We start from the raw sequence: 23723 nt of genomic DNA, 5'->3' as shown, positions 1-23723 counted from the left end.
CAAAATTTTTTACTTAATTAATAAATTCTTTGATTATACGCTTACTCTTCAACCTTCATCAATTTTGGCAAAAGCTGCAGCCTCAAATTTTGCAAATAAAGTCTTGGCCATCACATGACCATCATTATAGTTCGTGGAATTCTTAAAAATGAACAATGTTAAATGGTGAAAGATAAGGTGGTACATTTATTTTAACAGTAAATTTCATTTTTTTACTCCATGTGGTTATATGGGCAATCTCTAATTAGAGCTTGTGTAGTGGGGCGTTATATGCCATTATAAAGCCCCTATAAAGCCCTAAACACCACTACAGGAGGCTTTATGAGATAAAAGATGGTGGGTGGCGCTATATATATAACGCTTGATGGGGGAGGATTTCAAAAATGGACCAATAAAAAAAAGCAAGTGTTTTTTAATTAATTAATAAATTTTAAAATTAATAATTAGGTAATGATAGGTAGAGGCTTTATGACTACGGGCTCTAGTGATATAACGCCCCATAAAGCCCCTATGTGACGTGGCACGACACGTGTCGCATAACGCCCCAAAAGGAGCTTTATGACTACGGATGGCCTTAGCTTAATTATTTTAATAAAACGCATCCGTATCCATAGAAATTTGAAGTTTAGTGCCGATAACACAAACAATATTCCGTATTCACATCAAATATTAAAATAATAAATTTAGCATAGTATTAATTGACTTAATATAATAAGAAACCAACATATTTTGCTATTTTTAACGAAAAAACCCGATTTGCTATATTAAAAACTAGGTTAAAACCCCGTGTATTACACGGGGTTGAATAAATACAATTTTATATACCAAATAATAAAAAAAATATATTTAAAATTCTCGTTTATTACACGGGTTGAATAAATGCAATTTTATATACCAAATAATAAAACAATATATATTTAAAAATCTCGTTTATTACATTGATTGAATAAATGTAATTTTATATATTAAATAATAAAAAAAGTTATATCTTTAAGAACCCCGTGTATTGTACGGGTTGAGTAAATTTAACTTTATATGTTAAATAATAAAAAAGTTACATTTTTAAGAACCTCGTCGAGCTGAGGAGCGAGACTAAGTTCGACCGTTAAGGAGACTAAAGCGGGAGGCTGTGTTATACGGGTTGAACACATGTAACTTTATATAAGTATAGAACCAAGAAACACATTTTAAACATTTATGAAATAGGTTCTACCCTTAACTATTTTAGTTTAATTGTAACATCCCATAATTTATAAAATAGAATTTTATAATACTTAAAAATAATTATATATTTGGTTATGACATTAGTGTTAAAAACTTAAAGAAAGTTTATAAAATATAGAATGGGGTATAAGGAATCAATAAACCCAACTTGAGGGCTGTTTGTGTAACATTAGTAAAAATGTGAAATAAGAAATCAAAACCCAGTATTGGGTGGGGGTTGTGGATCGCGACCAGGGGAAAGGAAAGGGGGGAAACCCTATTTCATTAGAAGAACTCCAAATTTCAGCAAATTAGTAGGGATTCTTGGTTCAATTCGAATGCATGTGTTAAATACTCAATAATCCAAGTGTCTTGAACCTAAGGTGAGTTAGAATTTTGTATTCTTATGCTTTTCTATGAAGTGGGTTTCACCAATCCGTGAATTAGTATGAAATTGAGATTATATATGAGTTAGAATCATTAGTTAGAAGGTGTATTATGCTTGAATGTGAAGTACTAAAGATTTTGGGGAAAAACCCACTTGTTTTAGTAGGATGATGGTTATGTAATTTGAAATAAGTAGAGTAATTTCTATGAATCAATGTATGTATACTAGAACATTCGTAAATTATTATGTGTAGGATGAATGATTTGTGCAAGAATGGTTGATTGTGTTAATTGTGATGTATTCTAGTGAATTATGCATAAAATACATGTACATAAGGCTTGATAAGTAGTACGCACGATAGGTGTTTGATGAAATGCCTCAATGATAATCTAAGTAGCCTAGAATAAATATTGTGAATGAAATTGTATGAGGAAATTAATGTGTTGTCAAATGTTATAAGAGTAGCGTCGATACTTGAAAGTGTGGTTATGAATGTAAAGGCTATGGTCTAAATAAGAATGATTACGTGTAGGAACGAAAGAAGAAGGAGTTAGTTCCGGATCACAAACAAAGACTCAAGATCGAGGTAAGTTCGTTACTTACATGTTTATTATTGAGTTTAATCAATCGCCTTCTTTAAAGATTTGATATACAAATTAAAGTGTTTGTTCCAAATGATATTGTGATAGTAGGAATCCGTATCGGTCCATAGTGATTGGGTCGGTTCGGGTTCGAATGAGAAGGAATTTAATGGAAGTTCTATCCTTGATCCGTGCTAAACGGATTATTGGAAGCGAATGAGAAAGAGTTGTGTTAATTGACTAGAATAAAAGGGTATGGATTAAGATCAATTGGTAACTTATCATGTAAATCCGAGAATGTGTATTGTGATAGGATGAAAACGTTATGTGTACCATACTAATTTATTTTGTTGAATGGTTGTAGGTAAAGCACCCGTATGATTGTCTTTGCGCCGCTCGGATACGAACACACCTTGATCACCCATGATGCGCTTCCGCAACCTTGTAGTAACCTTGTTAGTTTAAGGCTTTTGTCAAAGTTAGTAGTATTGAAGTTTCATGTTTTAAATAGATGTTGTGAATACTTAAGTAACTTAAACTTGTTGTTTGAAACGGTAGTCTAAATGTTATGGTTTTTCGTATGGTTTCTTAAAGGTGTCGTTATTAGCGTATTTTGATATAGTAAAAACAGGGAAGTTGTTCAAATTGCGAACGGGTCATGCCCAAATTTTAAATTTTGGTGATTAATTTATGAGTCGTTTTTGTAACTTTCAAGTATGAAATTTTAGGGTGTTACAAGTTGGTATCAGAGCCTAGGTTTGAGGGATTCGAGCAACCAGTGTTCGAACTCAAACCGAAAGCTCATGTGATGTGGGTGTTCGATCCGCGGCGCGAAACAAGTAAGTAATTTCAAGACTTTAAATTCTTACATAATGAATAAAATGGTCGAGAATATGATGAAACGTTATGGGACGGTTCCGGGAAGGTTAAGAGATAATCCGGGTCAAGATGGGTCGATTGGGGATGGTTCGGGCTATAACGAAACCTGGAAAATGGTCGAATATGCGAAAAATCAACAAATCAGCGTTAGTAACACAGAAGGGGCGTCGCCGACGGCCCTCGGCCCGTCGCCGACGGCCCCTGAGGTTCCCACGGCTTAACCGTCTGCCGACGGGTTTAAGCAGCCGACGCGAGTTTTTAAAGGGCGTCGCCGACGGCCCCATGCCCGTCGCCGACGGCCTGTGCAAAACCTGAAACGCTGATTTCCTTGTTTTGTTTCGTGTGACAACCCGAACCTCCCGAAATCTGTTCGCCGACTCTTGGTTAGTCCCGGTAGACGACTAAAACTAATAAACAAAAGTGTGTGCGTGTAAATTAACCTAGCAAAAACATATTAAGAATGGAACCTTTCGAAAGTATGAACAAGAATGAGTAAAAGAACGATGGTGTAAGTTGTGATTAATGTACGAGTGTCCCTGGAACATTTTAGAATGTGATATAAGAATGTACGAGAATGTGATTTAATTACAGTTGGGTAATGTTAATAAAAGAAAGAAATGCTTTATGTAGATGACGGATGCGAGTAATGTTGATGATGCTGAAATAGCCAGACAAGAGGCACTCAATAATAAGATGATGGAGGCGGCAGAAAAAGTAATGAATGCTAACCTTCCTAAGTTAGCTCAAGAAGTCGAGAGCCGAGTCTTGGGGGTTGTTGATGAGATGATGGCTAGTAAGATTGAGGAGTTAAAGGAAATGATTGAAGGATCCAGGACAAAAAGTAAGGAAAGAAGGTGTACATATAAGGATTTTATGGCATGTAATCCCTTTTCATATAAAGGGGAGGTGGATCCGATAAAGTGTCAAAGATGGATAGCAAATGTTGAAGCGGTATTTGTGCGTAGCCGATGTGAGAAGGAAGATCAAGTAATGTTTGCTACGGGTCAGCTTCAGCAACAAGCCAAGGATTGGTGGGATACTAAATGTAAAGAGATAGGGGAAGAAAGACTCCAAACCTTGACATGGAAAGAGTTCAAAGAATTGTTCTTAAAACATCATTGCCCGCAATCGGCAATTGATAGAATACAAGATGAGTTCTTGCATCTTCGCCAACAGAATGAGTCTATTGATGAAATTACCAATATATTCTACGATAAGTTGAAGTTCTGTGATGATTTCGTCAAATCTGAAAGGATGAAGATAAATCGATACTATGGAATGTTGAAGGCCGAGTATAGGGAGTTCATTACTCCTTCAAAGTGTGAAACTTTGGGTGAACTCATCAATTTGGCCCGGGATAGAGAGATAGAACTGAAGCGACAAGTGGAAAGAGGAGAGAAACGGTCAGCTGAAAAGCCATCAACTACGAGTCCATCCAAGAAGCCTAAGCAACACGACACCAGAAGTAAAGGAGGATCGAAAAGTAGTATTCCCCCATGCAAAACTTGTGGGAAGCTTCACACCGGAGAATGTTTAATGGGAAAGAAAGGGTGTTACAACTGTGGGCAAGAGGGACATCCTTACTTTAAGTGTCCTAGTCCTGTAAGGACGTGTTTCAATTGCTTCACTCCTGGTCATGTAAAAGCCGAATGTCCGAAGCTTAAACAACAAGGGCAGAAAGATGAAAAGAAGAATGAAAACCAGAAGGCTCGGGGAAGAATGTTTCAGATTACTACCGAGGAAGCCAAGGTTTCACCGAATGTCGTATCAGGTATTTTCTTAATCAACCAAATACCCGTGAATGTGTTATTCGATTCTGGTGCTAGCAAATCTTTCGTGTCAAACGAACTTATGTGTTATCCCTCTTTTAGAAAGGAACGAATGTCTGTACCCTTAGAAGTAGAAGTAGCGGATAGTAAAAGTTATTTGTTATGTGAAATTTGTAAGAATTGTAAGATAACCATAGAAAACGAAGAATTTGAAATAGATCTCATTCCTATGACTTTGGGGGAATTCAAGGTGGTAGTAGGGATGGATTGGTTATCCCGCTATCACGCGGAAATTCGATGTGAGGCGAAAGTTATTCATGTATTCTCACCTAGTGGGGCTCGAATAAGCATTTATGGGGAAAGAAAGTTAGAAACAAAACTGTGCACGATTGTCGAGGCGGTGAAGCACGCAAGGAATGAGGGTAAGGTTTACTTGGTTTATGTAGTGGACACAAGACAGAAGATGCCTGAAATTAGAGAAGTAGAAGTGGTGAATGAATATGTGGATGTGTTTCCGGATGAATTACCGGGATTGCCACCTGAGCGAGAGGTGGAGTTCAGAATCGAATTAAACCCGGGTGCCAAGCCAGTGGCAAAAGCTCCTTATAGATTAGCTCCCACTGAGATGCGAGAGCTAATGACACAGATACAGGAATTACTCGATAAGGGATTCGTACGCCCGAGTGTGTCACCTTGGGGAGCCCCGGTACTCTTTGTGAAAAAGAAAGACGGCACGATGCGCATGTGTATAGATTATCGAGATTTGAACAAGTTGACCGTGAAGAATAAATACCCTTTACCTCGAATAGATGATCTTTTTGACCAACTGCAAGGAGCAAGTTGGTTTTCAAAGATCGATTTGCGTTCGGGGTATCATCAACTTCGGGTACGGGAAGAAGATGTTGCGAAAACAGCGTTCAGGACCCGATATGGGCATTACGAGTTTCTAGTAATGCCATTCGGACTGACTAACGCCCCGGCCGCTTTCATGGATTTGATGAATAGAGTATGTCGGCCCATGCTGGATAAGTCTGTCATAGTATTTATAGATGATATCCTTGTGTACTCTCGTAGTAGAGCCGAACATGCAAGTCATTTGCGTGAAGTGTTAGAGACTCTTCGGAAAGAGAAGTTATATGCTAAGTTTTCCAAATGTGCCTTTTGGCTTAGAGAGGTGCAATTTCTTGGCCACGTCATTAATAAAGATGGTGTCTTGGTAGACCCAACTAAAGTAGAGGCAGTTGTGAACTGGGTTCCTCCTAAGAACCCGAGTGAAGTAAGAAGTTTTCTGGGATTGGCTGGGTATTACCGAAGGTTTATACAGGATTTTTCCAAAATAGCGTTACCTTTAACCAGACTAACCAAGAAGAATGAGAAGTTTGTGTGGGAAGTTGAGCAAGAGAAGGCATTCCAAACCTTGAAGGATAAGCTGTCTGACGCCCCAATTCTAACCTTACCCGAAGGTTCAGAAGACTTGGTAGTATATACTGATGCTTCACATCAGGGTTTGGGGGCTGTTTTAATGCAACGGGGTAAAGTGATAGCATATGCTTCAAGGCAGCTTAAACCACATGAAAGTAACTACCCAACACACGATTTAGAATTGGCTGCAGTAGTATTCGCGTTGAAATTGTGGCGACATTATTTATACGGAATTAGATGTACCATATATTCGGATCACAAAAGTCTCAAGTATTTCTTCGAACAAAAAGAATTAAATATGAGACAACGAAGGTGGTTAGAATTAATTAAGGATTATGATTGTGAAATCCTTTATCATCCCGGGAAAGCCAATGTTGTAGCAGATGCGTTAAGCCGGAAGGAATACCCATCACCCATACAAGTTAAGTCAATGAAGATGACTGTCACCCCTAAACTTTTGGAGGTGATCAAAGAGGCTCAAATGAAATCCTTAAATGGTGATCCGAAGAAGGAAAGAATGAAAGGCCTGATTGGGGAATTAAAGATGAATGCTGATGGCATCATGACCAGGTATGACCGAATCTGGGTACCTTGGTTATCTGAAGTAAAATCATTATTGCTAGAGGAGGCTCACAAATCTCGTTATACGGTACACCCTGGAGCTACAAAAATGTATCAAGATTTAAAGAAAGGGTATTGGTGGCCTGGAATGAAACGTGACATTGTTAAGTACGTGGCTAAGTGCATGACGTGTTCCCAAGTGAAGGCGGAGCACCAAAAACCGTATGGTAAATTGCAATCTTTAGAGATACCAGTTTGGAAGTGGGAAGACATAACCATGGATCTTGTTACAAAGCTTCCCAGAACGAAACGAGGTCATGACGCGATTTGGGTCATAGTTGATCGACTCACAAAGAGTGCTCACTTTCTACCCATACGAGAAACTATTTCATCCGAGAAGTTGGCAGAAATTTACATGAATGAAATAATTGTTCGTCACGGAGTACCCGTGTCTATTGTGTCGGATCGTGACACAAGATTCACGTCTCGATTTTGGCGAAAGTTTCACGAAGACGTGGGCACGAATTTGCGATTAAGTACCGCCTACCATCCGCAGACGGATGGACAGTCGGAAAGAACTATACAAACGTTACTAGATATGTTGAGGGCTTGTGTCATAGACCTTGGGGGTAATTGGGACAACCATTTACCGTTAGTAGAGTTCGCGTACAACAACAGTTATCAAAGTAGCATCAAAATGGCGCCATACGAAATGTTGTACGGTAGAAAGTGTAGAACTCCTGTATGCTGGGGAGAAATCGGGCAACGGGAACTCGCGCCTAAAGATGTTGTGGCAATAACGAATGAAAAGATTGATCAAGTCCGGGATCGTTTGAAGGCGGCGCAAGACAGGCAAAAATCCTATGCCGATAAAAGAAAACGCCCTATCGAATTTCAAGAAGGTGATCGTGTGTTTTTAAAGGTCTCGCCGTGGAAGGGCATAATACGGTTCCGCAAACGGGGAAAATTGGGTCCTCGGTACATCGGGCCGTTCAGAATAGTGTCTCGTGTTGGTAAAGTGGCATACCGGTTAGAATTACCTCCAGCTCTGGAGGGAATCCATAACACGTTTCACGTGTCTCAACTAAGAAAGTGCCTCGCGGATGATACAGCGCATGTGTCACTAGATGACATTGAATTGGATGATAAAATGAATTATGTTGAAAAGCCGGTGGCTATCAAAGATTCCAAAATGACGTACCTACGAAACAAAGCCATGCGAAAAGTGTTAGTACAATGGCAGCATCGGAAAGGATCGGATCTAACCTGGGAATCCGAAGATGAAATGCGAAAGCACTACCCGTCTCTTTTCGGTACGTATTAAGGTTTCGGGGACGAAACCTCTTTTAAGGGGGGTAGATTTGTAACATCCCATAATTTATAAAATAGAATTTTATAATACTTAAAAATAATTATATATTTGGTTATGACATTAGTGTTAAAAACTTAAAGAAAGTTTATAAAATATAGAATGGGGTATAAGGAATCAATAAACCCAACTTGAGGGCTGTTTGTGTAACATTAGTAAAAATGTGAAATAAGAAATCAAAACCCAGTATTGGGTGGGGGTTGTGGATCGCGACCAGGGGAAAGGAAAGGGGGGAAACCCTATTTCATTAGAAGAACTCCAAATTTCAGCAAATTAGTAGGGATTCTTGGTTCAATTCGAATGCATGTGTTAAATACTCAATAATCCAAGTGTCTTGAACCTAAGGTGAGTTAGAATTTTGTATTCTTATGCTTTTCTATGAAGTGGGTTTCACCAATCCGTGAATTAGTATGAAATTGAGATTATATATGAGTTAGAATCATTAGTTAGAAGGTGTATTATGCTTGAATGTGAAGTACTAAAGATTTTGGGGAAAAACCCACTTGTTTTAGTAGGATGATGGTTATGTAATTTGAAATAAGTAGAGTAATTTCTATGAATCAATGTATGTATACTAGAACATTCGTAAATTATTATGTGTAGGATGAATGATTTGTGCAGGAATGGTTGATTGTGTTAATTGTGATGTATTCTAGTGAATTATGCATAAAATACATGTACATAAGGCTTGATAAGTAGTACGCACGATAGGTGTTTGATGAAATGCCTCAATGATAATCTAAGTAGCCTAGAATAAATATTGTGAATGAAATTGTATGAGGAAATTAATGTGTTGTCAAATGTTATAAGAGTAGCGTCGATACTTGAAAGTGTGGTTATGAATGTAAAGGCTATGATCTAAATAAGAATGATTACGTGTAGGAACGAAAGAAGAAGGAGTTAGTTCCGGATCACAAACAAAGACTCAAGATCGAGGTAAGTTCGTTACTTACATGTTTATTATTGAGTTTAATCAATCGCCTTCTTTAAAGATTTGATATACAAATTAAAGTGTTTGTTCCAAATGATATTGTGATAGTAGGAATCCGTATCGGTCCATAGTGATTGGGTCGGTTCGGGTTCGAATGAGAAGGAATTTAATGGAAGTTCTATCCTTGATCTGTGCTAAACGGATTATTGGAAGCGAATGAGAAAGAGTTGTGTTAATTGACTAGAATAAAAGGGTATGGATTAAGATCAATTGGTAACTTATCATGTAAATCCGAGAATGTGTATTGTGATAGGATGAAAACGTTATGTGTACCATACTAATTTATTTTGTTGAATGGTTGTAGGTAAAGCACCCGTATGATTGTCTTTGCGCCGCTCGGATACGAACACACCTTGATCACCCATGATGCGCTTCCGCAACCTTGTAGTAACCTTGTTAGTTTAAGGCTTTTGTCAAAGTTAGTAGTATTGAAGTTTCATGTTTTAAATAGATGTTGTGAATACTTAAGTAACTTAAACTTGTTGTTTGAAACGGTAGTCTAAATGTTATGGTTTTTCGTATGGTTTCTTAAAGGTGTCGTTATTAGCGTATTTTGATATAGTAAAAACAGGGAAGTTGTTCAAATTGCGAACGGGTCATGCCCAAATTTTAAATTTTGGTGATTAATTTATGAGTCGTTTTTGTAACTTTCAAGTATGAAATTTTAGGGTGTTACAAGTTTAATAAAATAAATAAATCATTTAAATTAACTGAGTTAGGGCTAAAGGACATAACTTACAAGGGTTTGCAAACATCGAATACGTTTTCTATAATTATTGAAGGCAAACGACACAGTTTGCAATAAGTGACATACATAAAGGATGATTTTTGTAATTTACTCTATTTTAAAATATTATATATATTATCTCCTATATGAATTGTTTTAATTTATATTAAATTTAATTGTATAATTATCTTTTAATTGATATTAATTATCTATAAAAATAGATGGCTTTAATGAATGACACGTGTACAAAATTTGGTTTCTTTTATTATAGTAGATAGATTCTAAACTTATCTAAAATAAAAACGCAATTTGCTAATATTAAAAATTTTAAACTTATCTAAAATGTAGGTACTTGTGAGAAAATAGTTAAAGTAACAATATGTTACTCTTTAAAACTAGTAAAAGTTGATGAAATGACATTCAATTTTTTTTTATAAAAAACAATGCCATCTTATTTTGACAAATTTATGAGTAACCAAATGAGCAATACTCCTTGCCACATCAGTTGGGTGCCCCCCCCCCCCCCCCCTCCCAGATGTTAAGGGGGTGTCTTACTCTAAAACTTACGTGGCGGTGACGTGACGTGATAAAGTTCCTTTGTGCTTTATCCCACACCGGGTAGCCTTATAGCAAAAATAGACTTAGTGACTTTCCACGTTATTTTAACATGTTTAGAGATCTAATAAACAGAAAACAGAAAACAGGATAGAGTTTTTTTACCAAAAGTTAAAAGTCTTGTTAATTTTAGTTTTCTACACACGGTTAAAAGGTATATAGTATACTATACATTCAAACTTGACCTAAATTAAAAATAAAGCTGTGTATAAATACACTCAAATTGTCACCTGCATAAAAATGTATATCAGACTCAACATCAGAAAACAAATAAGCAACTCAAAATTGCACAAACTTATAGAAATAACTTAAGTTCAGACTTGCACATTACATATGAAATGTAAAAACATTTCATGGAACAGCAACAAAAACAACTTAAATACATATTACACAAACTCAAAAAACAATGAACAATAATACTTAACACAGGTACTTCCAATATGCAGGGCGATCTCTCGATATAAGCAGAGCTCGTGATCCCATATAATCAAACGTCGGACAGTATAAGTTATCCGGCCCAATAGTCTCTCTAACCGTTTCACCATTTGCATTATCACTCGTGAACGGTTTCGACCCATCATCCTTCAATGCATCAAACACAAACAACCCTGAGCCACACACACCCATGGCTACATCCGAGTTGCCCCAAACTTGTGTTATGGCCTTGTAATGTGGGTGCGAGTTAGATTCGGGTAAAATGTAGGTGGTAAAAAGCTTCTGTTTGCGCAAAGAAAACTGTTGGATTTGAGCGGTTGATGGGGGTTTTCTAGCAGATGATGAGGAGCTGCTGCATCCGAGATAGATGGAGTCACCACGTGAGAAAACTGAGTGGGCAGTGGTGCCGTATTTGGGAATCCTGAGACCGATTCCTGATGGATGACGGAAATCTAGTATGTTTATGGAATCTGATGTGCAGAATACACCATCATTCCCTTCTGCTTCTGATGAACTGACTCTGTATTGCAAAATATTACATACATTTATTACATATACATATGCCTAGGGCTGCAAACGGACCAAAGTTCGGCTGGAAGTTCGTTTGTGTTCGTTCGTTTATTAAACAAACGAACACGAACGTTCATTTAGTTAAATGAATGAACATGAACAGAGACTGTGTTCGTTCGTCTATGTTCGTGAACGTTCAGTAGCATGTTCATTTATGTTCGATAGTTCATTAGTGTTTTTAATTTTTATATTTTATTTAAGTACTTCAGAATTCCGACAAATAAAATATTTAATAAGTGTCAGTGTGTTATATATTTTGTTCATTAACGCTTGTTTGTATTCATTTGTGTTCATCAACGTTCGTTTTCGTTTGTTGCCTAAAATTAACAAACGAACACAAACACCTTCATTTCCTTAACAAATGAACACGAACGTAAAATCTCGTTCGGTAAGTGTTCATGAACAGTTTGTGAGCACATATATTTCTTAACAAACGAACAAGGTGTTGTTCGTGTTCGTTCGGTTTGTTTGCAGCCCTATATACATATACATATCTATACACACACACACACTAGATGATCTAATACGAAGAGTAGACCACATAAAAAGAAATCTATAGATTTACCTTTGGCGAACTCCTCCACCAAGCTCAGCGTCAGTATTATTCACATGAAGTGCTGTAATCTTTTTACCATTAGAAGAAACCGAAAGTAGCGGTTCAGGGGTAAGAGACCCGACATCCCACAAAGAAACACTCTCTGTCTCCGCCAAAACCACCTTTCCCCGGTTTCTCCATTGCAACGGGCTCGAATTATCCATTTCCAAAACAAAACTCTGCACGTCCCACTTCATTATATGCTCACCATCGCGGATATCGTATATCCTAACACCTTTCTGGTTACTAGCCGTTGAAATAATAAGCGGACCGCAAGGTTTATACCACCATTGTCGATTTTCTGGTGTCAGATTTGTTAAATCATGTCTTCTGTTTAGAACATTGTTGGGTAATGGAGCAAGTGCTGTTCTTGTGTTTGTGACTCCATCTTCTATGTGAAATGATTTTACTTCTTTAGTGTAAAAGTCCCATGAACAAAAACCAGAATCCATGCTGTTTCCTGCAGACGCAGCCACAACGTATCTTCCAGAACAACCGTCTACACCCGGTGCGCGAACGACCCAACAATCTCTCCATAGATTCGGTGAAATTGCAGCTGGAGCGTTGTATATGGATTTCTCCTGAAATAACCCCGGTTGTTGCATAAAGTTATAAAATAGTGTATTGTGACAGAAAGACGCTAGAGATAGCAAAATGGGCGAGTGGGGCCGATTGCGGTTAGGGATGGGATCGGTACAGTACCCGTATTTGAACAAAACTGGGTACCGGTAAGGGTATGAGTAGGGGTACATGTATTTGAGAAAAATTCCCATCCCTAATTGCGGTAATTTTGGTACAGGTTGAAACGAATCGGGTTGGCCCCAAGCATCTTTTTGTCCATCTTTTACAGAAAATACATTAAATATGACTACATCAACTATATACCATGCTAGTAAAAGTTTCAAATTAAGAGAATTTAAGAGGATGCTTGCATTAAAATCTGACTTTCAATCTGTATGTCTCATTCCCCTTTTAGCAAAACTTCAAAACTTGACCCCTATGATCTGGTGGAGATGAACTTGTTCATTAAAACTTGAAGTCACATTGTTTGGCAAAAACCTGTTATGGTTTTAATTCTCTAGTTATTTATGCAAACATAATCATATTTGCAAGAAGTTGTTTAAAAATTTGATTATCAAGAGAAAACACGTTTAAATATGCCATCTACAGCTAATGCAGCATGCTAACATATAATAAAGATCATCATTTAGTACCTCAGAGTTGGCAACATCATAGAACGTGCATGAACCGTCATCATGAGCAAGCAAAACCGACTCTCCTTCTGATACAAACCATCCACCAGTAGAAGCCTTGTGCCCGATCTCGTTCAACTGGTTATTGAAACTATCGTCTATCTCCTCTACATAGATCATAACTGCCTTGTTTTCCTCTTCATCGCAATCTTCAAGTGTTTCATTAGCAGTGAGCATTGTCTCAACGTTACATTTTCCGATGTAAGTGTTTGAAGAATCACGTCCTCTTGAATTTACATTTTCATCCGTTTCTTGAACTTCACATATCTCCGAACCACCCCTGACTGTAACTTTTGACTCCCCTTTACTCAATGAGTCTGGTATCAAAGGTGCTATACATTTCTCATCAACCGTACTTGACAGTTTACCCTCTGGTTTTGTTTCAGTAACAGCTAAACCAGCCTCTGTTTTGATAGCTTCGTGGGTCCCGGCAGGTGCTTTTAGTGTTGACCGGTCTCTGAGTAACTTATGGTGAGGAAAGAACCTTGCTTCTAGTTCATCAGTATTCAATCCTTTCGCTGAACTTTTTCTATCACTCGGCTCCTTAATCGGACTATTCTTTTTTGTCGCAGAAACCTGCAGACTTTCACCCTTTTTCTCCTCACCGCTTCCACCGCTCACAACATCACCCATCGCCTTCTCGATCCCCGCGACAGTTTCTTGAATATCCGAAAGCATCACTTTCGATGCATCTGGATTATTCAAATCCAGCATTTCCTTTGTCCTCTTAATATCAGACGCTATCCTCTTCACTTTCTCTTCTAAAAACGCAAGCTTCCCATGTAGTTTACTCGGATACTTCACACTCGATCGTAAACTTGTAACATCTTCACTTCCCCCCTTCTCTTTCACACCATCTGAACCACTCCCTCTACTTAACTTACCAATGCTCAAACGAGCATCATTCTCTTCGGTTTCAACCACATTACTAGACTTCAAACCACCAGATTTCGACTTAAACTTCTCAAACAGTTTAACACTTTCCGAAACTTTCATAACCGAATCCGGATTAGATTCGACCGCGATCAAACTCTCCGCATGCGAAACAATCTCATTTTCACTGTCATTTCTAGTTGAACCTATTGAAACCCTAGCATTTTGAATTTTCAACGGTTTTGGCTTCAATTCTTTCAGAATCTCACTGTTTTTATTCTCAGAACCAGATTTACAATCAGGCAACTTTGAAACCCTAGAAACCCTAGCAGACCTATCAACACTAACACTTCTTTGAGTTCTCTCATTTCGATCAACCGAAACCCTAGAAACCCTAGTTTTACGAATCTCAGCCACAATATTATTATTAAAATCACAAGGACTAGAGCTTCTACCTTTTGCAGACATATTACTCGACCACCTGGCTCGCGGCTCGGCTCCATCCTTCTCGGCTCGAGCCATCGCAGGCACAATCGGCTTCGCAGGCTTAGCCGCAGCAGCAGCACGAATCCTCGAAGTCGATCTGCAACTGCTACCGTTACCATTTTCTTTTCCGGCGGGAATGTTCACGGAAGTTCTGTTTCGGCAGATGATTCGTTCGGATACCGGAGTTGTGCTTCTGTGTGTTTTTGGTGGTGGATTGGTGGTGGTTTTTGGTGGTGCGACGGTGGCGGTGACGGTGGATTGTTTTGGCCGGCGTACGGCGGATGATGACATTGTGGATTGAGTGGTTTATTGAAAATTTTGTGAAGGATTCGGAGTGGATTTTGGTGTTAAAGATTGTGTTTTTAGGGTTTTGAAGGGGATGAAGTTTGAGCGGGAAAATGTGTTCGGATTTGGATTTTGAAAATTTAGATGTACAGGGTGCTGGTTTGGCAGTTTTGGATGATGACGTGTTGTTAAAGTGGTTGTATGAGGTGGCTTTTTTTAATTATTTTTTTGGGGTATGCAAGATGGTTTAGAGTAAAAGGTAGGGGGGTCGGCTGAGGCCCGGCTAGGACCGGCGCCGGTCCCTCATACCGCCCCCTGGGCTCGGCTCGGCACAACCGGCACCCCACAGCCGGGGTAGCCGGTCCCATTTGTTTGAAATGTAGCCGTTGGTAACGGCTAATTTAATAAAAAAAAATACATTTTCAATTTAAATAAATGTCTCTATCTCATCCATTTTTATACAATTCTCTCCCATTCTACTCCCATTCTTCTCCAATTCTCTTCCTTTTTTATAAAAAGCACTCCATATTTTTTATACAATTTGCTCTAATCATGAATCCATTCAACCCAAACAACCCCAACCCGAATAATCCCAATCCGAACCAACCTAATTTTTTTTTTCGAGTCCCGCTTACACTCCGACTATAGATCCTTCGTGGGGTGCTTCGCAATTTCCGTTTTCGGGTTTCCAACAAACACCCAACGCCTTCTCACAAATGTCTCAACTTCAACAAATGCAACAATACCAAGCACTCCAACAAATCATGCAACGCAACACGTTTGAACAACTCCAATCGCAACTGTCACACCCCCAAAATCCACCATGCGGAGTACCACCGCTTGGAGGCGTGACGTGACCAGGATCGAGCCACCAATCATATCGAACAACATAATTAAGTAAATAAAACCAAACACAATACGATTGGTGACCAAAAGAAAGTAAACCGATTTTAGTTTAACAGCGGAAGCATAAAACATAAGTTCAAAACATAGTCCATAGTTCATAAGTTTATAGTCCAAAACGTAGGTTTAATAAGTTCATAAATTTTATTTATTAAATACGGGACATATCAGTTCGCATCCCACAACGACCACCTCCATATGCAAGCTCCAACATTTAACGACCTGTAAGGCATGTAACAACGAGTCAACAACAAAGTTGAGTGAGTTCACGTTTGGTTGTTTAGTTTTTAAGTTGTTTTCCGAAAACGTGGTTTGTCTTTCGTTGGCGTAATTGCCGTGGGGGTTACCCCGTAGTTGAAAGAAAGTTTAACCAATTCATTCTTTATTACCCATACCCTGTTCATGATTAGTGGGGGCTTCCCCATGTGAACCACTAGACCGTATGATATCGACTACTACGCAAGTAAGTTGTGCCCTACATCAGTGTCTATCATCACTGATGGTTTGCCATAGTCCATTAGTACACGCCCGTCCGACTGGCACGGTGTGAGGTTTGTTAAACCTAATAGCGCTATTAACTAATGACCCGCTCGCCATTGGCCTCGGCGATTAAGTCGATATAAAATGAGGGACTTATGATAGAGTTTTGTCTAGTAAGTTTAAGGTTGTTGTCCTACACAAGGAGGACGAACGTACGTAGTTCTCCCAAAGAGAATACGCAGGATTAATACTGGCATCCTACCCGAGGAGGATGGCCGTACATATCCTACCTAAGTAGGATATGTAGATTCCGTTTTAATTCTTTAACCCATTCCCAAACCACCGGGAATCCCATGCCTTAGAAAGTGTGTGAACTCACCTCGGTTTGCTCGGTTAGATTCTCAAATATAGCTAACAGTCAAGGTCGGTCAATCACGTCCTAATATAATTTACCAGTTAGTCATTTAGTGGCTTTCAAATAGAACACAAAGTTCCTACACATATCTATCACACAACATGCATCGTTTGTCATCTACTGTAAAAATTTCATGATCCGATTCATCACAAAACTCAGGTTATGACCGAAAATATAACACCCATTTATTGCTGTCAAAATTCAGCTTAAGTTGCGGTTACAAATTAACACTTTAAAAATAGTAAACGAAGTCCAAAATTACGATTCCGGTGCCATTAGAACCGTATTTCATAATGAAATATTTTAGAGTCAAAATATCAGTTTTTCGTAGCGTTTATGACCTGTTTAAAGCCAACTGAAGTTGGCTGTAAAGTATGGACAGATTGCTGTTTTGGTCTCTAGCTTACTAGTTTGTGTTCGGTTGATCCCGTTAATTATGTTTAGTGACCACAACAACATCACACATCAATAATAATCAGCAAGACATCAAATCATCAACCAAGAATCATAATAACACAAGATCTACATGATTTATACACATAACTTCTCTTTATCCACACTTTAACACATTATGTTCAAGACTTGTTCATGAGCTTTAAAGTTTCTTAACTTTTTATCATTCTAACATTTATTAACCACTTAAATAACATAAAGAATGAGTGGATCCAAGTTCTTACCACTAGCTCAAGGCTAGGGAAGTTCGAGTGCAGAAAAGTGATGGTTAATAGCGAATAGAGAAGGTCCTTCAACTTCCGAGAGCACCAAGTTTCATTGTGCACCTTCTAACACATGAATGGAGTTTGGAAATGGATGAAGATGATGGTGATAGAGTGGTGGTGGTGGTGGCGGTTCTAGTGAGCCGAGAGGGGAGAGGGAGAGATGAGAGAGATGGTGTGAAGTTGAGTGGTGTAAGAATGAAATGATGTAGTGATCTTAGGCCATCCTTATAAAGATCTTGTCCAATATCTTGTTCACTAGATCAAGCAAAATCTATTAAAATAATAAAACAAATATTGGGGAGTATGGTGTGAGGGTATGGCCGATTAGACTAGGGGGGGTAAATTGAAAAATTGTAACTAGATGGTTACTTATTAGTTAGAAACCAAGTGTATGTTTACTTGAATTAGTTACTAGATATTTAGTGGGTGTTATGGTGTACGGGCATCATAACTAGCCAAGAAATAATTAAACAATGTACTGGACAAAATTTTAGTGTCCCGGGTAATGTCCGGTTGTTCGGTTAAATACCGTTTCGTTAAAGTGTTTAATTATTCCGTAAAGTGTCTATTATATATATTTTTGTAACACAATTAATTCCTAACACATAGGAAAATATTCAGGACCATTTAGTCAAGTTTTCTGCACAAGCCAAGTACGTTAACAAACACGTGCAAGTATATCACAGTAATCAGAGAGCAGTTAAGTAATTCCACACAGTCGTCAAACACTTTAATTAACAATAATAAATTGTACGGAATACATAGGATTTTGAGGGTTGTCACATTCTCCCCCTGTTAAGAGAATTTCGTCCCGAAATTTAGTGCGTGGTTACTGAGGAAGCTAGCTAAGTTGTGTTGTTTTCCTGATTTTCTTGGGGTGTCACATCATCCCCCCGTTGATTTGGAATTTCGTCCTGAAATTCTGCAGTAGCTTCAGCCTCAGTAGTGGTTGTGTTTTTCTTAAACAACTGGGGATAATTGAGTTTCATTTGGTCTTCTCGTTCCCAGGTATACTCTGGGCCACGACGGGAATTCCAACGAACTCGGACCAGAGGTATTCTGGTGTGCTTGAGAATCTTAACGTCTTGACCCGTAATCTCTACTGGTTCCTCGACGAATTGCAGCTTGTCATCGATTGTGAGCTCTTTGAGAGGAACTATGAGGGTCTCATCTGACAAACACTTCTTTAGATTTGATACGTGGAAAACATTGTGAACTCCGCTGAGTTCTTCAGGTAGATTCAACCTGTAGGCGACCTTGCCAATTCTCTCGATGATTTCGAAGGGTCCAACGTATCGCGGGTTGTGTCACACCCCCAAAATCTACCCGCGGAGTACCACCGCTTGGAGGCGTGACATGACCAGGATCAAGCCACCAATCATATTGAACATGTAAATAAGTAATAATAGTTATCCATCAATACGAAAGGTGTTTATCAAAACCAACATAATCAAGTGTAGCGGAAGCATAAATGTAAAAACCCAAACATAAGTATTAAGTGTGTAATGTCATAAACGTTTAATAAGCATTCACGTTCCATACCCACAACGACCTGCTCTGTCACACCCCGAAATATCAGAGCTGGCGTGACTGGACCGGTATCTTCATTGCACAGCGGAAGCAAAAAGCTAAGACTTCTAAACAATGAACACCCGCTAAGTACTCGAAATCCCGTGGGTTCTCCTATTCCAACCGTTCCATAGTATGAAATTGTGACCTGAGAAAGAACATGCGAAAAATCAACATAAAGTTGAGCGAGTTCATAGTTTGTTTTGAAAAGATTTAAACAAATCTTTTTGTGTATCGGTTTAAAAGCTATGGAGAAAATTTAGTAAAATCAGTTTCTTGGCATGTTATATGAAAACTGTGGGTCTAGCCCATAAGAGTCTTCGTGCATTGCACGTGAGAGAATGGGTCGAGCCCAAAAAAGTATTTGTAAGCAGGACCAACACGTCCTCTTACTTGTACATAAGTTGAAAACATTATCAAAGTTTGTAAATACATGTATTATTAGTTTGCGTCAAATGAATATTAAAAACATTTGTAAGTTATAGTGTTGCAAGTTGGTATGTAAAGCGTCTATGAACATGTTGATCATTAATGTTTCGCGAGGACATTAATATATGCGACGACATAGGAGGTACTCAACCCGCGTAGGCAAATTTTTAGTGTCGAATCACCTCGACTGGGACACAACAGCACTCTAAGTGGTCACCCATGGACCGTGAGTGGGGCTCGCCCGTACCCATTAGATCTAACCTTTGTTCCTTGGTCCTCAAAATGATTAATGGCACCTCAGTTACAGCCTATGCTCACATGATCTAAGAGTTCATTCCATAACTTAATCATACCTAAGTTTGACATGTATTTTTCCCCGAAAGTTGTTAACCGAAACGTTGAAAGAATAGGGGGACGTGGTCTCACTGAGTTGTCTCGTTTTTCGTACGCAGACCAACCCAGTCCCGTTGTTGTAACTAGGACATTCTCGTCACTAGTCATGAAAATCATGCATGTTTTGTAGAACCGGTATGTTTAGTATAAATCGTTCGTAAACCATTCAAGTTCGTTGAAAATCATTTGCAACATGGTTTATAAATATGTGTATTCGTTCATCGAAATAGTGTTTTCTTTTGCAAAAACTTGCATGTCTTTCCACCCCCGAAAACATTTATAAAAATGTAAAACAGTAAAAAGTGGGGGTTATGAACTCACCTTGACATTCCTGTGCAATGCTAGCTTAGCGTGATTCTGTGGTGTCATTCCAAGAATGTTAGCTCGCTAGCGTGCAACTAAAGCATTCCAAATCAAGGAATAATGATAAGTTTCTAATTAAACGTAGCTAAACTACGTGTCCGAGCTCTACCGAATCGTTAACTAAACGATTCTATAAAGGTGTGATTATTCTGGTTTGTAATAAACAAACTATTGTTAATTGATCCACTTAGGTTGGGGTAACGCTAAGTCTCAGAAACAACTTAGCTTTCCGAGTGATTTAGAATATATATATACATATATATATTTACATGAATAAATATAAATATTTACGAAGTCATGTTAGTCATCGCGAATAAAAACGTAGATGAAATGGTGCGTATTCGAAATGTCGTATGTGATACGATAAAATACCGTTGTAGTTTTCGTAGGATGGTAATAAGTAAATATACATATATATACATACATACATATATATATATATATTCTAAAACTTGACGTGTGAAATAAATATTCGAATTCACGGTATTTGAAATAAATATAAACTATTATACTTATTTTATAAAGACGCTCGGATTATCGATGTTCGAAATAAACATAACTAATTATACTTGTTTTAGAAAGGAAATTCCGCGTCTTTGTTATTTGAAAATTATTACGAATAATATTTATCTCGTAAAAGGTTTTCGAGTTTTAAACGTTTGAAATAAATATATATAGTTTTCGTTAGTCGGGATAAGTATAGTAGCTAATTATAGTTATTCTATAAAAGTGTTCTAGTTTCAACGTGTTTCGTAAATCGCCGCCAAATTAAAGATATCTTTATAATAAAACTCGAATTCTGTTAAATAATAAGTCACCGAAATAAGTATATCCGTATATGTGTTTTATAATAAAAACTCAGATTTTTCAACAAGTGTCGTTTTTATAACAATATACATTTCGTAAACCAAGTTTTTAACAAAAATCGGGCAGAGTTTCCTCTGTTTTTGGAATAACCCGACAATAAAAGTCGTCGTATTTTGTCAAAACTCAACAATATTCAATCAATTCAACCAATATATGCTAAAATTTTATCAAATACGACAAAAATAGAACGTAATTAATCACTAACGGTATCGGTCAAGCTCGGTTTCGCGTAGACTAAAAATATACAAACTATCAATCCAAACTAATTTCCGCGTTATTAACTTTACCGCGTCTTGCGCTTGACCAGTTGACCCGACAGTTGACTGGTTGACCAGAGTTGACTTTTGTTGACTTTCTGACCCGTTTTGAATTGAATCCGAACCTGTCGAACCGAACAAACTTGAGGTGAATCGAGACCAAACCAAAAGTAAACCGCATACTCAAAACTGACCCGAGATGATGTTTGACTGGCGTTGACCAGCTGTTGACATGTTGACTAACAGTTGACCGTCTGTTGACCCGAGTTGACTCGGGTGTTGACCGAGTCAACCGGGTTTGACCCGAAACCCCGATTCTGAGCCGCATTCTGACTCGAAGACATCCAAAATCTGAACCGAGCCAGTACATGATCACCACCCTTGCCGTCACCGGGAATCTCGTCACCACCACTGTCACCGCCGCCGCCGGTATCTCCGGCGCCAGCTGCCTCCCTTGTCGTCGGCCACCTCCACCGTCGTTTACCACCATCATCATATCCCGAAAAACCTTAAAAGAAAAGAAACAGGGCGGAAGTCCTTAAACACAAGGTTTTGTCGATCGGAAAAGAAAAGAGATAGGGGCGTTTACCAGTGTTTGTCGGAGCCGTAACTGGTCATCGGAAATCAAACGGCTTCTAGCCATCGTCAACCACCGCCAGTGCCTTTCTCTCTCTCTCTCTCTCTCTCTCCCCTCGAACTCTGAACTCGCCGCCGCACAAGGCGGCTCTCCTGATTTTTGAGGGGTTCGTGTACAGTGGGTAAGGGTGGGTGACCGGTGGGAGTTGGGGTGTTAAGGAGGAGGAGGACGGTGGGTGAGTGTGTGAGTCCAGCCGATCATCGGCGATGGGGTGCGGCCGCCGGAACTCACTCCGGTTATCTGAGTTTAGATAGATGAGAGGGTGAAGGTGGAATGGAGTTGAGGTTTTGTGAGGGAGACAAGGGTTTCTCCAAGATGAAATGCAGAGAGGGAAAGAACTAGAGGGTGTCGGCTGAGTTTGTTTGGGGAAATAAGGGTTTGCAACTTATAACATGGTTTTTATAGTTGGTTGTTAAGTGGGCTTGGGCCCAGGGCCCACAAGCCCGTTACCCATGTTTTGAGAGGCCCGATACACTCCTAAGCCCGTTTTCGAAACCCAAACTTTGTAAAACGTCGTAAAATAAAGTTTCGAGTTTATAAATATGTAAAGTGGTATCAATAATCGTTGTTTGTCGCGATTGATCGTCGGTCGCGTTAAAAATTACATAGAATGCATCGATTGTCGTTTAAATGCGTTTTTCGATCCGTTTTTGACTAAGAATATTAAAATCTAATTACGAAGCTAAATATATGGTGAGATTTTAGTTTTTCAGTTAATACGTGTATCCGATGCTTCCATTTCGTTGTCGGTGCGTTCCTGAAGTCGCGTTTTCGTTCACGTTTGCATTTTGTGTCGTTCGAAAGCATTGAAATTTCGCAAAACGAAATCCTTATATATAAAATATATTTACAAAAATTGTATTTGTCAGCATTGTTAGTATTTTGTACGGTGACAGTTCGTTATCGCTTAACGATCAGTAGTTTTCTCACAAATCCACATGTGCACACTGTAAAGTTAGATAGGCGTTCCGAGGCATTCCAAGAGCCTAATTAAGTTAACTCGTGCCTTAAACACTACTTATTATCGGCTTAAACGTTTGTTAATCGCATAATTAGAAGCCGTTAAGTACCGGTTGTCACATGCTCCTCCCTGTGCAAGCTCCATAAGTACCTAAGGTCCTGCAAGGCATGCAGCAGAGAGTCAACAACTAGTTGAGCGAGTTCACAGAGTATAGTTCAGTAATTGTAACAGTATGAGTAGCATTATGTTCATTCGTTAAGTCATGTATCGTATTAGTTTCCATCGCGGCCTCCCAGGCAGGTATGCGAAGATATTAGGGGATGTTTTTCCCACGTATTCTAGACTAGGTTTATTCGTATCGCGGCCCCCAGGCAGGTGTGCGAAGATTAGTAAATTTAGTTCGCGGCCTTCCTAAGGCAGGTATGCGAAGTCAGTCATAATATCGCGGCCAACCCTTGGCAGGTGTGCGAAGATCAGTTCAATAAGTGGTACTAGTCTAGCCGTATCTTGTCGTTAGGTTCTATCATCCGAGTATATACAATAAGTCATCCAATCCCATTCCCACCCGGGAACCCATGCCTTGGCTGTGTGAACTCACCTTGGTTTGCTCGGCAGATACACAGAAAGTTCGAGTAGGCTATAGGGTGATCAACCACGTCCTAGCATGGTTATCATACAAGTCAGGTTCGTATTCGAATATAGCACATAGGTTCTACACGTATTGTGGC

At 38.8% G+C, this 23723-nt stretch overlaps 3 protein-coding genes across 10 annotated transcripts; 1 reads left to right on the top strand and 2 right to left on the bottom strand.

The window, feature by feature from the left end:
• The first annotated feature begins 1386 nt into the window (after positions 1-1386).
• On the top strand, positions 1387-9689 carry LOC110889813. Of its 5 annotated transcripts, XR_002563980.2 has the most exons (6): positions 1387-1586; positions 2124-2177; positions 3682-4822; positions 9055-9108; positions 9215-9356; positions 9468-9689. XR_002563980.2 is itself a non-coding variant. In XM_022137376.2 (5 exons), exons 3-5 carry the CDS (start codon positions 3682-3684, stop codon positions 9482-9484), a joined length of 1212 nt encoding a protein of 403 aa, XP_021993068.1. In that variant the 5' UTR covers positions 1388-1586; positions 2124-2177; the 3' UTR covers positions 9485-9689. The 5 variants fall into 5 exon arrangements, 1 of the variants encoding a protein (XP_021993068.1); XM_022137376.2 differs by lacking the exon at positions 9215-9356 and having other exon boundaries at positions 1388-1586; XR_004871056.1 differs by lacking the exons at positions 1387-1586; positions 2124-2177; positions 3682-4822 and adding an exon at positions 6632-8517.
• A 1078-nt stretch (positions 9690-10767) lies between these two features.
• Positions 10768-15153, bottom strand: LOC110889812 (KIN14B-interacting protein At4g14310). Its single transcript, XM_022137375.2, has 3 exons — positions 13320-15153; positions 12076-12686; positions 10768-11460 (listed from the first exon to the last, which is right to left on the bottom strand). The coding sequence occupies exons 1-3, from the start codon at positions 15006-15008 to the stop codon at positions 10926-10928; spliced, it is 2835 nt and encodes a 944-aa protein (XP_021993067.1). The 5' UTR covers positions 15009-15153; the 3' UTR covers positions 10768-10925.
• A 5014-nt stretch (positions 15154-20167) lies between these two features.
• Positions 20168-22398, bottom strand: LOC110891858. 4 transcript variants are annotated; one of them, XM_035979178.1, is made up of 4 exons: positions 21987-22398; positions 21592-21905; positions 21428-21522; positions 20168-20308 (listed from the first exon to the last, which is right to left on the bottom strand). In XM_035979178.1, the coding sequence occupies exons 1-4, from the start codon at positions 22038-22040 to the stop codon at positions 20298-20300; spliced, it is 474 nt and encodes a 157-aa protein (XP_035835071.1). In that variant the 5' UTR covers positions 22041-22398; the 3' UTR covers positions 20168-20297. The 4 variants fall into 4 exon arrangements, with proteins under 4 accessions (XP_035835071.1, XP_035835070.1, XP_021995070.1 ...); XM_035979177.1 differs by having other exon boundaries at positions 20172-20308; positions 21428-21905; XM_022139378.2 differs by lacking the exon at positions 20168-20308 and having other exon boundaries at positions 21252-21522.
• Positions 22399-23723: the final 1325 nt, after the last annotated feature.

Source organism: Helianthus annuus, chromosome 11 (assembly GCF_002127325.2).
Source record: "Helianthus annuus cultivar XRQ/B chromosome 11, HanXRQr2.0-SUNRISE, whole genome shotgun sequence".
Classification (NCBI taxonomy): domain Eukaryota; kingdom Viridiplantae; phylum Streptophyta; class Magnoliopsida; order Asterales; family Asteraceae; genus Helianthus; species Helianthus annuus.
Note: the sequence above shows the minus strand (reverse complement) of the source record. Positions and strands in the feature narration are given on the sequence as shown.